The sequence below is a fragment of the Oreochromis aureus genome, linkage group 9 (assembly GCF_013358895.1).
Source record: "Oreochromis aureus strain Israel breed Guangdong linkage group 9, ZZ_aureus, whole genome shotgun sequence".
NCBI lineage: Eukaryota > Metazoa > Chordata > Actinopteri > Cichliformes > Cichlidae > Oreochromis > Oreochromis aureus.
In genome coordinates, this window is record NC_052950.1 from 35993581 (window position 1) to 36010375 (window position 16795).

Genomic DNA, 16795 nt, shown 5'->3' on the forward strand with positions numbered 1-16795 from the left:
TATAAAATGCCAAACCATATTCTAATTCTGGACAACAAAGAACAATGATAAAACAAAACAAAGAAGGAATATTTAAAATTATATTACTACACAATTACAATCATTTACAAAAGACAACACTACATCATTGAATTCATCCTCGCCATTACCTACACAAACTAGAGTATTAAAAAAAAGAAAACGTTTTTAATGACAGGTAATCTATTTTTTATGTTTTATTCCCACTGACACTTCTGGTGTATATATCACATTTGGAGAACAAACTTTATGAAGTTTGTTCAAACTTTATGAAGCTAATTGCAAGAATTAGCATCATCAGTAGGGGGGAAGGCTGGCCAAAAAACCTACCTACTTCAGAAAAACCAAGCTGCTGACTAAATTGTTTTGCCATGCATCATATTGAATTGCTTAAGCAGTTGAAATAGCCATATATATGTTTAACACAGAGAGAAAATAATATTTTTTGAAGCACATTGTTCCTTATTTGCATGGAAATTTTTCCAAAAGGTGTCTATAATTATAATAAGGTGTTAATCTTAGATTATCACAACTATTTTAATACACAGCCCTTTTAGTTACATTTGAGCCAGGTCTGGAAACAATTTCATGTGTTAGTTACATTCATAAGCTGTTTCTGTGACGTCACAACACAAAGGCAAAGAAGCTCTTTGCAAATGAAACAGAAGCAAAAACATCCATCAGAGCAGGAAATTGACTTTTTAGAGAAAAAGAACATTGAAAAATTGAGAAGAAAAAAAAACGTGACTCTTGATCCATGGAAGATAAACTGTGGTGGATGATCATAGGATCATTTACAATGTAAAGAAAAACTTGTTCTGCTAGTCTTACTTTTTGTGGTGTGTTTAAAAAAAATAAAAAAAATAAAATACATTTTAAAAAAACTTTACATACATTTACTTTTAAATAAGGAAAAAAATCTTGATGACATTCTTTCCCTGTCTTTTTTTGTTTGTTTGTTATTTGTTTTAGCTTTTCAAAGAGAATTTTCCTGTGCCAGGGCTAGGGCCCAAGACATGCACCAATCCACAACCCCAGTGACACACCGACAAGTCATAAAGTCAAACATAACTTTTAAATCAAATCACCTTTATTGTCACGTCACATGTGCAGGTACACTGGTACAGTACATGCGAGTGAAATTCTTGTGTAAAACACCAGTATAGGCTCATGAGGCCCTGATGGTAAAAAACTACATTTCCGCAAAAATGACGTCACTTCCGGTTTCAGGCAGGTAATGGCGGACATGCAATAGTTCGCGCTGACGTCTATTTCAACATAGGAAGTGTTACGAACAGCTGATCGGATCGGTAAAGCGTGTTTCTGGAATTTTATGTTTTTGATGCTGCAAGCGCTTTTTATGCAGTTTTTGCAAAGCTATATGTGGAAGGAAACCGTGACCTAGGACAAGCTGATGGCATAAGATGTAAGTTCAACTCCTCCAGTTTCATATTCAAAAAAATTTATTGCGCTAGTTTACGTTGTTGAAGTTCTAGAGGGATTTAAAAGTAGTTACGCAAAATGGAGCGTGCCTGCTCTGACCGGTTTTAAAGGGTTAATATTCTGTGGTTTTGTTTATGTTGGGTTGTATGTGATTATCCTACCTGGTGTTTTGTGTCCTCTGTACTCTCATGTTCCACATTTCAAGTTCCTGTGTTCTCTCTCCACACTCTGTATTAAGTTTGCGTGTTTAGAGTGTGTTTCCTGTTTTATTTTGAAGGTCCCAGCCGTGTCTCCCTCCTGTCTCCCATTCCTTGATTGCCCTGTGTGTATTTAAGCCCTGTTTTATCATGTGCGTTGCTGGTTCATCTGTGTTCTTTCCTTGCGTCATCCAGCGTCATTCTCCCTATGCTGCTTGAATCTTGGGTCCTACTTTCAACCTCCACTTGTCTGCCACTGCAGACGTAACACTACAAACCAACCAACATGGACCCAGCAGCTTTCAATCCTTCTGAGGAGCTTAAAGACAATATAATCTACAATGTGGAGAATCTTCTCCAATTCTGGCTGGATCATTCAGGGGAGGAGTTTCATCGCACTGTGGAGGCCCGGTTACAGTGGCTTATTTCCGGGCTTCCGTGACTTCTGGGATTGCTTCCCCCGATTGCACAGGATTTCATCCTTAACACTTTGCATCTGCACCCAGCCACTACCTTGGAACTACCCTGTCCAGCAGAAGATTTCCAACCCAGTCCGTTGGATTGGCGGATCTTTTTTCTCCTCCTTTATCTCGACGAAAGCGGTGCTCACGCTGCTGACACTCCACAGTTGCGGAGCAAACTCCTGTGGTGGTAAGTGAAAGAGACACTTTTCCCACATCTTCCAATGTTGGGACAGTTTATTCTGGGGCCATGTTTTGTGTGGCAGGTGGTAATAACAACAGTGGATTTCCAGTTTCCCCTGTGACTGAAATTACTGAGACTGCCTTTTCCGGGTCTATATTAAATTCTAATGACTGTTTTTGCTCTGGTCCCTTCAAGCCCAGAGTTATACTAACTAGGTCTGCTAATTTAAAGACTGAGAATTCTGAGAACGGTTTATCACCTGCACAAGCTTCAGTTCACTCTCCTGCTTAGCTGCCCCCCCCCGTTCACTCTGCAGTGTCCCCGCTGGGCCCAGTTCACTCTGCAGTGTCCCCGCTGGGCCCCTCCAGCCTTTGTCTGCCTCACCTGGAGGGTCCGAGGGGCCCTTCTAGCCTGCACCACCATCGCCTGCAGCGCTGCCGCCGTCTGGTCCTGCCTCATCTGGTCCTGCGGTTGCTATGCCGCCGGCCAATGTATGTCCAGCGCCTCAACATCGCCGGCCACTTTCCAGGCCACTGGCTGGGTGTCATCGCTGTCGTGTGCAACCTCCAGACCTACTCAGTCACCACTGCTGCCTTCTGCACCTCCTTCGCCTGCGTTGCGGCCGCTGGCTTCCGCGCAGCCAGCCCCCTGACCTGTTTTGTTTTGGACCTTCTTGCTGGCCTCCTGCCACCACCTTCTTCCGCGTGGTCAGCCACAGGTATCCTCTCGGGTATCCTGTGCTGCAATCCTCTGGTCAGCCACCTGAACTGTGTTTTGAACGTTTCCTGTGCCTTTGATGGACATTTTTATTTTGAAGGTTAGTCGTTCCATAGTTGTATTACTTCTGTCCCGTCCGAAACAGTTGGTGGTTCCTCATTTAACCATTTACGTGTTATAGCTTTCTTGCTGGCCACCAGTAGTGTCTGCCGGTATCATTGTGATTTGGTACTGTATTTAAATGTATGTAAATAAAATCGGATCAGACTGATACATCACCCCCACCACCCCTTTTCCCCCTGGTGAGAAAGTTCCACACCAACTTTCCAATTCCAACAACCAAAACCACCATTTACTTAAACAAAATCTATCGCAATGAGGTCCAGAAACCAAACACTTAAGCAAAAGAAGAGAGTGGAAACAACAACAGGCAGTATGACCCTTCATGTAGTGAGGACAACCCCATTCCTGTGATCAGACCATACAAAAGTGCCTTTGCATCCATGTGCTACACCAAACAACGCCAGCATGGTGGGAGGAATGTGCCCAGATAGGAGAACAAAATGCCCTTCCAAATGTCCACCAATTTCAAGAAAACCAGAGCAAAGTCCTACATATGGACTTGGCAGGATCCACCAACCCCTACCAATCTCCCACTTGCAGCACTCCTAAAATCAACACCAAATGTCTGCCATCTGTGTCATCTAAAATCCAGTTTTGAGATCCCTTCTCAGAGGCCTTAACTGTCGTGAATCGCTGTGTGGCAGGCAGGAATTGGACCCAAAATTCAGGCTCTTAGACACAAGGGATGAACGCAAAACCACAGCTTTATTCACGGGCTGGGAAAGCATACAACATAAACTAAACTGGGGAATAACACACTAAACTTACAGGGAGACACCAGGAGATCCACACAGCAATGGACACTGACTCAGAGAAACACAGGGTTTAAATACACTGGGAAGTAACGAGGGGAATGAGACACAGAAGGAGGGCACAGATGGGAGAAATCAGGACTGACGAGACAAGGAAGCAAAGCAGGACACATTCACATAAGACACGGACCTTCAAAGTAAAACAGGAAGTATGACACAGAGACGCGAACTTGACACGGTGGAGACAGCAACTAAGAAACACCGAGACAAACCATGAGACAGAGGACTCTAAGAACCGAAAGACACAGAGGGAAACTCAAACATGCAGACAGACTTACACAGAACAGAGGGGACACAGAGAAACATGAAGGGCAAGGGATCGAAAACTAGAAACGATAGAATAACTCACACGAGTACAATAATACAAAATCACAAAGAACTAAACATGCTGGGTCAGGGGACCCAGGACCCTGACATTAACGGCCACTCAGATCTCGAGTCATTTGATCTCAGTAAAGCATGTGAGAGGGTGGGGGCAGGTCTCACAATGGGTTTACCCAAAACCTTGGCTGATTGTGACAGACACCCATTTTCACACCTTGGCTTCAGGTGTGAAAAGGATCAAAATGGGGGTCCATGATCTCTTAGTGACACTCCCGATAGGGATCAAGAATCTGGGACTTTTGACCATTTGGTCTTAGAATTAAAGACGTTTCTTGGATGAGAGGCGAAATGTCTTCAAGAAACTTGAAGGAGTCCAGACGTTTAACTTTCCAGGCTCCTCACAGTTCTGGGTCGGTTCGACCCAGCATTTTGAGTTTATTATGTTTTGGTTTATTTTCGAATGATCGTTTTGTTACTCTTGTGCCTTGTTGATTATTATTAGAATTCTATGTTTCTGTTTATTTGTGGTTAAGGATTTGTTGTCTCATGTATGGTTTGAGTTCCATGTGTTATTTTCTGTCAGCCTCTGTGTTGAGTCTGTGTCTTTGTGTAGTGATTTCGCGTTTCTTGTTTTATTGTAAAGGTCTGCATCTCATGTGAGTGTATTCAGTTTTACCTCCCTTGTCTCGTCTTGTTAATTACTTCCAGCTGTGTCCCCCATCTTTGTGTAATATCTCTGTGTTTCTCTGACTGTAGTCGCTGGTCCGTCTGTGTATTCACCGTGTTTCATCTGCTTGTTCTCCCTGCTGTACATCGTCACTTATTTATGCCCATCCTCCTTCGTGTTCGTGTTCTGGTTTGTGTTTCGTAGTTTCGTTGTTCTCAGTTTAGATAGTCTGCCGTCTCGTTTGTTGTTTTTCTATTTTGTACTTTGTGTTCAATAAACCATCTTCACACCTTTACAAGTGCCTGCAATTGGATCCTCCTTTATTATCTCCACACAGGTCATCTCACTCGCCGTGACACTCCTTAGACCAAGGCTTTTATATTAATAACTATTTTGATGCTGAGTAAATGGGGGTTTCCTTTTTTTTTAAGTGATTTTTTTTTTCTTTGTTTTGCTTGTGTTTTGCTCATAAATTACATTAACATGAATTAAGACATTTTTCTTTATTGTGGTCGTCAGCAGCACTCGGGTCTGTGTCACAAATACAGTCATATTCTTTAAATGTTTAAGGGAAATTACAAAGTGTTAAGTTCTTCACACAGAAAACGATGCACAGGCAATATGCATATATATTTATTTATTTTAATTACAAGATATATATTATTTGTTAGACAATAACAAGTATTTTAAGTAGAGGAAAAACATTGGATTCATGACATAATTACAATAACATATTATAGCTATTAATATGGAAAATTAGAAAATGAAAGAAGTTAAAATCATTAATTTGTGAAAATATTTCCTACCAGTGTTCAGTGGATTAATATTATTACTGCACATGTTTATGACTGCGCTTATTTTAAATACTTTATCTGCGCTTCAGTTATCAGGATCATACTCTATAAATCATATGTTTGCAGTGGCTGTTCAGTTGTTCAGAAACACAAGTATACATCTTGATATTTCATGAAATAAAATATAAGTAAAATATTAACAACAAAAAAGTTTAATTAAAAGGTTCGATTAGTATACGTCATAACAGTCAACATCTACATGGAAAATGAAAATATAAATATTGATGAATAACCAGAGAAATCTCTGTTATGATGCTAAATCACTGAGGCTTGTTGATAATCTAATGCTAGCTTTGTTTCTATATGACATTCAGGTCTAACTGATCTAGAACAGTGAAAGATGAGCCAGTGCAAGCTTGCCTCGGATGCTGCACTCCCATCAGTTTAACGTCAAAGGCCAGAGGTTTATTCAGAATGAGAATGGGCAAACCACCAGGAAAAGTTGCTGGCACCTCAGCTTCCTCAAGTTACTGTTGGGAGAAACATTTTCATAGCACCAAATCACAACAGCAGTTGCCTCAAGGTGCTTTATATGTAGGCCCTAGAATAATATAGTGAAAACAGAAGTCCCAACAATTAAATGACCCAAATGCGTTGGCGAGAGAAGGAAAAATGTTACGGTGGGGTCCGCCGGTGTGTTGATTTCAGGACCCAGATGCACATCAGCGGAGAGAGGTGTTGCGTTTGAAAAGAAAACGAGTCTTTATTTTGGCTGATGACAGCAGCAAAACACAAGAAGTATGAAAAACTATGACAGACTATGAAAACTGTGGAGATTATAACAGATGACCTGACAATGACACACAGAAGACAGGGGACTTGAATACACAAGAGGTGATCAGGGGAAGTGGGAACACATGGGGAAACAGTTGACACACATGAACCATATGAAGCTACGGGGAGAGGCACAATGAACAAGAACACACCAGACTCTTTCAAAATAAAACATGGAGTCGTACATATGGCAACACAAACTTGGCCATACACAGCCCTAATGCACATGACAGACGAGAAAGACAATACAATAACCCATGAAACCAATGATAATAATGGAAACCCAAACCCAACTAAACCCACAACAAGAGACTCAAAAAACCCAGAAAACCCTCAGAAATTCTGGGTCAGAGACCTAATCCATGACAAAGAAACTCAGTTTTAACAGGAAGAAGAAACAGGCTGAGGGAGGTTTGGCTATATGCTGCAACCGGTTAGGGTGACTGGAGAAAGACAGAAACTAGTTTTTCCTGTGTCTAATTTTAGAGAAATTGTGCAATAATAGAAAGCTGTTGTACATATTTGTTTAATATTTGCATTCAAGGATAAAAATGCAAAAAATGTCCATTTCCTCACTGGTTTAATTGAGGTCAAAGTAATACCATCCAGAGTAAGATTAATCCTAGAAATCATGTTTCTAATATTTTTAGAGCCAAGGTATAATAACTTTAGTTTCACCTGAATTTAGAAGCATAAAAGTAAATTAGTCCAAATCTTTAAAGAAAACCTTGGATTTTCTTTGCTAAAACAAACTGGAAAAGTTAGAGCAGTCCTATTTAGACGAACTGAAATCCACTTGTAACAGAATGATGGAGGCAATGTGATTTGAAGCAGACTCAAGACTCAGATTCAAGCAGTTTCAGCAAAGTTAACTAGATGCTCTCATAGCAACCCAAGATTTCTGCAGAGGAAGGAATCGAGCTCACAAAGGGACTCGGTCATTTCTAAAATGGCATCTTCACCTTTCCTCCTCACAGTGTCAAAAACGAAACGTGCTATTTTCCTTCTCTTTTTCTTTGCATCTGCTGCCTCCCTCTCAGCATCAGTTATCACATTTTTCTCCAACAGTTTGTCGAGCAGACTGTTGAGAACAGGTTCTGATATCTTATCAATGAACAAGCTCCGTACATTTAACAGTTTCTTATTTGAAGAGAGAATCATGCTTCTCATTCTGTTGGGCAAAAGACAAACCTCACTTTTCCAGACACAGCTGGAGCTGCTCTGGTGTCTCAGACTCAGGTTAATATTTCTAGTGAGTCTATTAAAAATCACTTGGAAGGATGGGACAGGATTGTCAAGGGACACGTCATCAAACACTGTTTCATTTGGTTGAACTACAATCAGGCCATCATCAGGAACGGTGGAAAGAGAGTAAACCTGGTTTGGATGCAGATTGCATTTAGAGGGTATGTCTATGTATGTCTCTTCTCCAATTAATTCCCTCCTGATATTCTTAACTTGACAAATCACCACATTTCTTGGCACCAACAACACACTGAGGACAGATCTGAGATCACCTTCTTCTGGAGATTTGTAAAAGAGCAAAACCAAAGCTTGGACTGGGTCAGGGGGAGAGTCTTCATCCCTGACAATACCATAACCAGAAAAGTCTGTGATGTTTATAACAACATGACTTTCTGTTATCTGATGAGGGAGGATGAACTCAATGCCCTCATCATTCACATGAGCGACCTGCAAGAACTGACCTCCACCTGTGGAGATGAGCTCACAGTGTGGGAGATGAAGCTGACACACAGACTGCTGCTGACATTTGATGTCAAACAGGGGTCCTGCAGGCTTCTTGTGGTGTTTGTCCAGCAGCTTCCTGTTCCAAGGGACAGTCCTGTAAACCACGTCTCCTTCTCCCTTCATGTCAAACACCAGACCAGTCACACTGCACTGGTACAGACCTGCACTGGAGCACTGGAACTGGTAGGTTTCATCATGACAGTTATCAGCAGTGATGGCAGGTTTAAACTCCTTTAATCTCATGTCAGGTAACCTTGATGCTTCAGTCAATATTTTCATCTGAGGGATAGACACTGATTTTGATCGCCATATAACAGTTCCTTTCTCACTGACTTTAGTGCCACTGGTATTCCAGTGAGTAAGTAATACAATGTGGGGATACAGTCTATAAGAGGACCATGTTTTGTATGGGAAGAGACGTGAGAAGGAAGTAAGTAGGATTTGAGATGGCCTTCTGAGAAAGGAAGAGCAGTCTCCTCCTACAAGATCCTCCATGTCTTCACAATGTGACAGATTTCCTTCTTCTGCTTCTGCAGATCTTTGATTTCATGCAATTCTTTCTTTTTCATTGGGAAAATGTTCTTGAACATACATTACATCTTCTTTTATGTTTAAGTTCTGCCTTTTAAAACTTCTTTAAAGATGTGTCTATATGGTTTCCCATGCCTTTGCTCATCTGTTTAAAAAAAAATACATTTGAAGTAAGTTTTAACTTTAATGTTCAAAAAGAAAATACAAAAAAGAATAGTTTTAATACATTTAGTATTAAATGAGGAAAATATTAGATGTTCTTGATGATATTCTTTCCCCCTTTTTTTAGCTTTTTAAAGGAAGTTTGCATATAACGTGCAGGTGTGGGGTTTGATGTCCAGAGTGCAGCTGAGCTCCGTGAATGAGTAAGTGTAGCACTGTAATAGTATGCCACTGAGGCAAATGGTCAGTGAACCTAAATCTTCCACAATCAACTGAAAGAGGTGTTATTGAAAGTAGGAAACATTTAGGAGCATCAGCTACTCAGCCGTGAAGTGTCAGCACACATAAAGTTAGAGAGTGGGGTTGCTGATTATTCTGGGTAAACTCTACGACTTATTAACTGCAGCATTTCAAAAGTCCTCTGTTACCGCGAGAAAACCAACGTGAAATATTTCATGTTTCCACCATTTTCTTGGTTAGGTTTAATAATGACTTTCACAATTTGTGTAACCGCCATAAATACGTGTTTAAAAGGTGACCCTGGCCTTTAATAACAGGCAAATATTAAGTGACCATTTCTTCACATTGTTCTGTTGCCATTTTATTTGCCACAAAGGAGGGAAATTTGAACATAACCTGCTCACCAACAGGTGACGTATACATAAGTTACTGTGGTAAATCAGGTCACAAAAGAGCCACTGTTGTGACACTAAAAACAGTTTATTCTCAGAAGCCTCACTAAGCCTACTCTTACTGTTCATATTTAAATTGTAATTGTGAAGTTGTAGGCTATTCTAATGAGAATGCTGTAAAATTGAATCTGAAAGCTAAAATGATCATACTCTGGCTGTTTCTATCACATCCTTACCTGGTGTTTACCTTTGTAGGACAGATTCAGTCCTGCGTTTCTTCCTTCACTGGGATGTTCCGCTGCAGTCAGTCTGACGTTAGCGACATCAGACCTGTAAAATATAATCTACAAGATGGAAATTTGGTTTTGTTTCCTCTGTTTATGACTCCATGGACCCACCCACATCTTTCTGACGTAGCTTCAGACAGATGGGCAGACAGACACTGATGATAATGTAAAGAATGAGCAGGGCTGCAGTGAGTCAGACAGAGAACCTACAGTCATACCTTCATACCTTACTAACACCATGGAATGAAGCCCTGCTGTGATCGGTAAGAGTCACATTGTAACAGGAATGTCTTCAGTGTCTGTAGAAGTACAAGACCATTACTCATACTAGGTCAGCACCTTGACTTTGGGTTATCTTGTGAGGGCATGTGAACTCACTGTCCTTGTCAACCAAATAAGCAAGAACTGACCTCCACCTGTGGAGATAATCTCACAGTGTGGGAGATGAAGCTGATGGATTCGACTTTGAAGGTACAATCAAAATCTTGAATGCTTTCTGACTTTAGAAGGAAAAACTACTTAAAACCCGAGGTCTGAACTATAAAGTGAAACAGGAAGCTCATTACGTTATCGTAAGGTTTAACCCAGGTTTCAGTGTTCAATGTTCCCTATAAGCTGCGCGCGTGCGCAATCGCACACTGCTGGCACGGTCTCTGCACACGGAAAATCTGCATTGCGCACAAAAAAAAAATCTAACCTGAAATGAAATTAAAATAAATTAACAACTCATTAAGTTTTGCAGTGTGAGTCAGTAAGTGACCAGTGACAGGCTGCTACAGTCAATGATGCGTTTTACATTCGTATATACGCAGCCAATCAACGTGGTTGACAGGCTATGACAGCGTCCTTATGTGCCCACACCGGTGTTTTAGCTAGCAAAGCGGCGTGGCTGATGTGGAGTGAAGCCACGTTAATGACAACGTGTACAACCTTTGGAGATGTGAGCAGGACAGACGGAACAACTGACGGAAAAAGTGGCGACTTTATACCAGTTTTTAAATTGTGTTGATCGGCCACGTAAAACCAGAGTTATGATGAAAATATCTGCAATGTTTGTTTTTTTCCTGAATGCTATCATTTTTATATTTACTGCCAGAAGAAATGGTAAAAGCGACATTTATAAAGAAAGAGCTCGAAGGCACTCGCCGCCTGTAAGCAAAAACAAAACCAAAAAAACCCTTTCCTATTGGTGGAAAAATGTACCATGTTGAACAATCAAAAAATGATGTGGCAACATGTCATTTACTTGTTTAGGAAGGGGGAAGTTTTAGGAGTGGCGGCGGTGTTTTGAGATGTGACAGATTTGCAATGTTTAGCATGTTTGGAGCCTAAAGTTAGTGTGTTGTCTTGTGTAGTTAGTGTGCAGTTAGTGTGTAGTGTAGTTAATAGTTTTGGTGTGTGTGTCAGAACAATGAGGCGACCTCTGAATGTTACAGATATTACAGGAGTTTTACATAATAATAATAATAATAATAATAATAATAATAATAATAATAATAATAATAACAATAATGCATTTTATTTGGGGCGCCTTTCAGAAACCCAAGGTTACCTTACAAAGAACAAAATTAATAAAATGAACAATAGTCATAAAATAAGTTAAAATTGCAAAACAGAGCTTGTCAACAGATAAAATCAGCATTAAAGCGAATAAACCAGTTTAAACAGATGTGTTTTGAGCTGTGACTTAAATACGGAGAGGGAGTCAATATTTCTTATGGCTGGAGGAAGAGAGTTCCAGAGCCGGGGACCAGAGCGACTGGAAGCTCTGTTCCCCATAGTAATAAGGTGTGAGGACAGAACAGTAAGATGAATAGCAGATGATGATCTGAGAAGCCGGGAAACAGTGGTGATATGGAGCAGGTCACACAAATATGAAGGAGCAGATTTATGGATACACTTGTATGTAAGAATTAAGATTTTAAAATGTATCCTGGCTTCTATGGGCAACCAGTGAAGCTGCTGAAGAACTGGGGTAATATGCGCTCTTAATGGAGTACGGGTTATGACCCGTGCTGCAGAATTTTGAAGAAGTTGGAGTTTATGAAGAGACCTTTTAGGGAGACCAAATAGGAGGGAACAGTGATACATCTCCTGTTGTCAGGCCTGCAGGTATCAGGCTGTTGTTCTCCTTTATCTCATAGTGCACAGAAATTATTTTTTGGAGCGGCTCAAATAATTTGTGTGGCATCAAATTTGATGCAGAACAGCTGATTGTTCTGTAAATAGTGCGAAATGTTTATTTAAAAACGCCTTGGCTGCATTTTTTTGGTAAATAGCTGCAAAAAACTTTGTTGTTTGCAAAACCCAGTTACTTCTTTGAAGAAGTAACTATAGGATTAATTGCCCAACATCGGTCATCATATGCTGTATTTTGCAGACAGAGAGTTACAGGACTCTCTCCTAGACCACAGACTCATAATACAAGTCAGAGGTTTATAAAAAAAAAAAAGAAGAAGAAGAAGGTTGTGTTTTCAAAATTGGAGTTCAAGTTATTTTTTACTTCCAGTAGTGTTAACATACTAATGTGTGCGTGACCAGAGTGCACACATCTGCTGTTGCTCACAGTGGTCCAAGGGATCGCTCAGGGAGTTTGTGTGTTTGCTCAGACACATAAAAAATGAGAGGGAACATTGGTTATGACTCTGTCATTAGCCGTTTCTGGGCCCAAAGTCAAAGAAACACTGCGGCATCACGGAGTGTTACAAACTGTCTAAATTCTTTCATCATTAATAAAATGATCAGTGTGGCTGCTCTACCAGGTGTAACAATTAATTTTATGATCCAGGCATTCGTGAAACTGGAATTTATGAAATTTAACTGAGTTAGAAGTTAGCAGGGAGTTAGCTCACTAGTTTCCAACTAAATGTAATATACCATGTTCTGATTGAGTGATTTCTGAAAAATTGAAACATGAAGATCTGCTATTACTTCCAACATAATTAAAGACAGAAAACTAAACATCAGTGTTTGTAGGGTTACTGATGTTGAGCTAGCTGGTATATACTGATGTGCTACGTTGTGGCTAGCAACACAGCTACAGATAGCATAATATAAACACAGTGAAGCTGGAAGATGAACGCTAACTTTTTTCCACATGATAAAAGTTAACGTGAAGGTGCCCAATGGTTAGTGACAAATGTATTCGCATGGCAAGATGCTGTAAACGGACCAAACTAAAGTCAGGAGAACAACTGAGATAATCCATCCACAATAGAAGGTTAATGATCTCCAAAAAGTTGATTCTGTTCATCTGGATGTAGCGTCCAGATGAACAGAATCAACTTTTGGAAATTTACTTTCCTGGATGATTGAGAATGCATCAAGAAGGTTAGTGATCAATTTACTGCTGCACGGGCTGTGCTGTAGTTATATGTACAGTTTTAAAACTGAGCTTTAAAATGTGCTCCTGTGGTAATAAAAACCAAGAGAGGCCGACAGTGTTCACTGCCTTTTTGTAGGGGCTTGTTCAGTTTAAATAGAAGAAGATACAAAGCATTAAAAACTGTTAAAAACACAACAGCCTTAAAATGCAGAGGAGTTTGGGCCCGGGAACACAGTTCAGGTACGTCATAACTTACAGACCGGATTGAGAAACATGTGAGAACAATGTCAGAACTTTATTACTGAGAGGCTTTTCAACATTTTTGTCAGCGCTCCTTTTAAATAGGCCAAAGCTTGTATTATGGGCCAAATAAATTAGTTAGCACTTTTATAGCACCAAAGAGCTCATAAAGCACGCACACACATTTACAGTACATTTAACACTATAATTTCAGATTATATTTGACTTAGAAAGTTGACAAAAGCTTTGTATGGCTGCTTACCCTGACTGCTGATGTCATGTATGAGATAAATGGCTTATCTGGTTTCCAGTAAGTGAATTCCTGATAATGACAAGATGTCCTTGGTATGCTGAATTTACTTGATAGTTCTGTCTACAAAGGAAAAAAAACTCCCCTAGTATCTTTCATTTTCATTATTGGTTTACAGTTAATTAGAATAATCAAAATGGCTGGGGAAGCTGCATAGGCTATTAGTTTATTTATTAAGCTAACTAAGTCACTAAGTTTATACTAAACTATTGTTTTATTTTATTTTTTTGATTAGTTATTAAATAAAGAACTAAATTTGAAGTTACATATCAATAGTACAAAAGAATTTATTTTTAAGGGTGATAAAAACAAAAGACACGTAACAGAATAACTACAGTGCGTGTGTGTGTTTGTGAATCTGAAGGAATGAGACTCTTTGTTCTGTAACATGTAGTTGAGCGGGTCTGATACTGAGAACAAAGCATGCTCAGCAGGAGCTTTGAAATTCTTCCCCATCTACAGTGACATTTAAGCCAAATAATAATACATGATTAATAATGTCATGTAAGTTTCTCTGTTTGGTGTACTGTACGCAAACTGGTTCATCTAAGGTCAATACAGAGTAAAAGGATCTAGAAATCCAAACTCACTTTTACTGTAACTGAAATTCATCATAATTCATCAGTTTGGGATCAGAAAATGTGAAACAATCACAAAGAAAGAACAACAACAACAACACAGCCCACCTGAATGTTTGAACCTAGAATCACCCTTAGTCGAGCTACATTAACAAACATCTACAAAAAACACAAAAGCTAATGAGAGGAAGGAAGCTTGAAATACTTTTTCAAAGACCAGAATATCCAAGACTTCAGGATCTGAATTAATAAAGAAAGAAAGAAAAAACTAACTTAAGGTGGTGCACAGTCCATAAGTTCAAACAGAAACACAGAAAACAAACCAGGGCCCTACTGCAGGAAACAAACTCAAACTCAGTTTGTTCAACAAACTGAGTTTAAAAATAAACAGTAAAGTTGGATTTTATCCAACTTTGTCTATAATGTATTCATTAGAGTTCATGCAGTGTCTTAAACACTTTGCTTAAAGCCAACTTTGTTATGATTGGCTGCCATTAACAAACAGAAGGTTTGAATAGCAGGTTGGTGGGACTTGTAGTCTGACAGCCTGAGCTGGTTCTGCTCACTACGAACATCTGCCTGAACTGTATGACTGAATACAGTCAGGAAGTCCATCACACACACTTATACTCTTCAGATCTGATAAAGCCCATGTTGACTTCCAAAGTTGACAACAAGCTTTCTATGACTGCTGCTGTCATTTATCAGGAAAATAAAATGGCTTGTCTGTCTACAAAGGTTTGGATTCTATGTTTGTGTGTGTCTTGGTGTTTGTGTTACTGTGCGTGTGTGTGTGTCAGGGCGAGACATGGAGCTTCTTGGGTGTCTCTGAAAGAATATGACTCTCTATTCTGTAGCATGTAGTTGAACTGGTTTGATACTGAAAACACAGCATACGTATCAGGAGCTACATCTCCATCTGCAGTGACATGTAACACAAATAATAATGGTGATTACTAAAAGTAGTTTGGATCACTTTACAGCACACAAATGAGTTCATCTTACGTCTATATAGAAGACTAAAAAATCCAAACCTATTAGTACTGTAACACAAATTCGTCATTATTCACTAGTTCAGTGTCAGAAAAATGTGAAATAATCACAAAAAGGATCAAGCAGTGGATGTCCATGTACCTGACGAAGAAGCTCCTCATCAACACACAAACTTTTTGCAAGATGTCTTGTTTTGGAAGTATGTTGATTTCTGTGTGTTCACTGATTTTGTCCCCCATGTTCTTTGTTTTTCTTAATTTATTATTTATTATTTTCAATAAAAACAGAAAAAAACCTGCACTGAATGGGTGCACATCAATCTGTAGATCCATGATTCAGTCTACCACTGCCCTCATAGAATGAAGAATTTGAAAAAAGGAAAATAACAACAACAACAACAACAATGATGATGATAATAATAATAACAATAATAATAATAATAATGCAGTTTGTCTTTGGTTTTGCATTCTTTTGTAATCATTTAATGTGAACTTACATTCATGTAAAGACATCATAAAAGCCAACAAACCTACAAGTTTCTGCATTTATATCACTGAACATAAACAATCTATATCAGACTCCTCTAGTTACATCACACAGCTAGAACTTGAACAACCTCATTTAAAGTCTCTGGACGTTTTTTGTTTTGTTTTTTTTCTCCATTGTGCGCATCGACCCACTTTCCCTTTAGATGTGCTGGTGGGTTTCAAGATTGTGCTTTAGTAAGAAACAGTTATGTTTGTGGTGTGATGCACATGTAGTAACATGTTGTGTTGTAAACTGTCTGGATGTGCTGGGGAAAGCAAAGACTACTTCATTGTATAAAATAGCGCTGAATAGCTGATTGTGCCAGACCAGGAAAAATCAAAGTTTGTGGCTCCAACTTCTGTCTGTCTGGTGAACCACCTGTCACCTGACTCACACAGACTCTTCTCCACACAGTCCTCATTTATAAAGTGCTTTACAAAGCCGAGCATTTACAGCTCACAAGTGGATTTTACCGTTTCAGTGCATGTAGCCAAACAACAAAGAAACCCCTACTGCTTAAAAGACAGAGCATGAAAATGGACAGCATATCTGCGGTTTCTGAACTTAAAACTCCTTGCACAGCAGAAAAGTGACCCCTTAGACCAACTTTTAGTTTTAGTCTCCTTGTACTGCTCTGAGTTATTGATGCTGTTACTAGTTAGCTAACAAAAAATGCAGGGCAGCTTTCTTATCTCCAAAATTCCAGTGATGACAGAGTTTTCCATTAGAAAAAAGACAATCACGCTGAAACCGTGTGGAGAGTGAGTGGAGGACGCGGGCGGGGACACAGTCGAGGAGATGAAATTAACTCTAACAAAAGGCGAGCCTTTATTTCGGGCTGATAAACATAAAATAAGGCGAGAAACAAACTTTAGCAACAACTAGA

General features: G+C 39.5%; 1 protein-coding gene across 2 annotated transcripts; it reads right to left on the reverse strand.

The window, feature by feature from the left end:
* Positions 1 to 5473: 5473 nt before the first annotated feature.
* On the reverse strand, positions 5474 to 9984 carry LOC120441923 (NACHT, LRR and PYD domains-containing protein 1b allele 3-like). Of its 2 annotated transcripts, none has more exons than XM_039617449.1 (2): positions 9896 to 9984; positions 5474 to 8999 (listed from the first exon to the last, which is right to left on the reverse strand). In XM_039617449.1, the coding sequence occupies exon 2, from the start codon at positions 8816 to 8818 to the stop codon at positions 7457 to 7459; it is 1362 nt and encodes a 453-aa protein (XP_039473383.1). In that variant the 5' UTR covers positions 8819 to 8999; positions 9896 to 9984; the 3' UTR covers positions 5474 to 7456. The 2 variants fall into 2 exon arrangements, with proteins under 2 accessions (XP_039473383.1, XP_039473382.1); XM_039617448.1 differs by having other exon boundaries at positions 9885 to 9979.
* Between the last annotated feature and the right edge of the window lie 6811 nt (positions 9985 to 16795).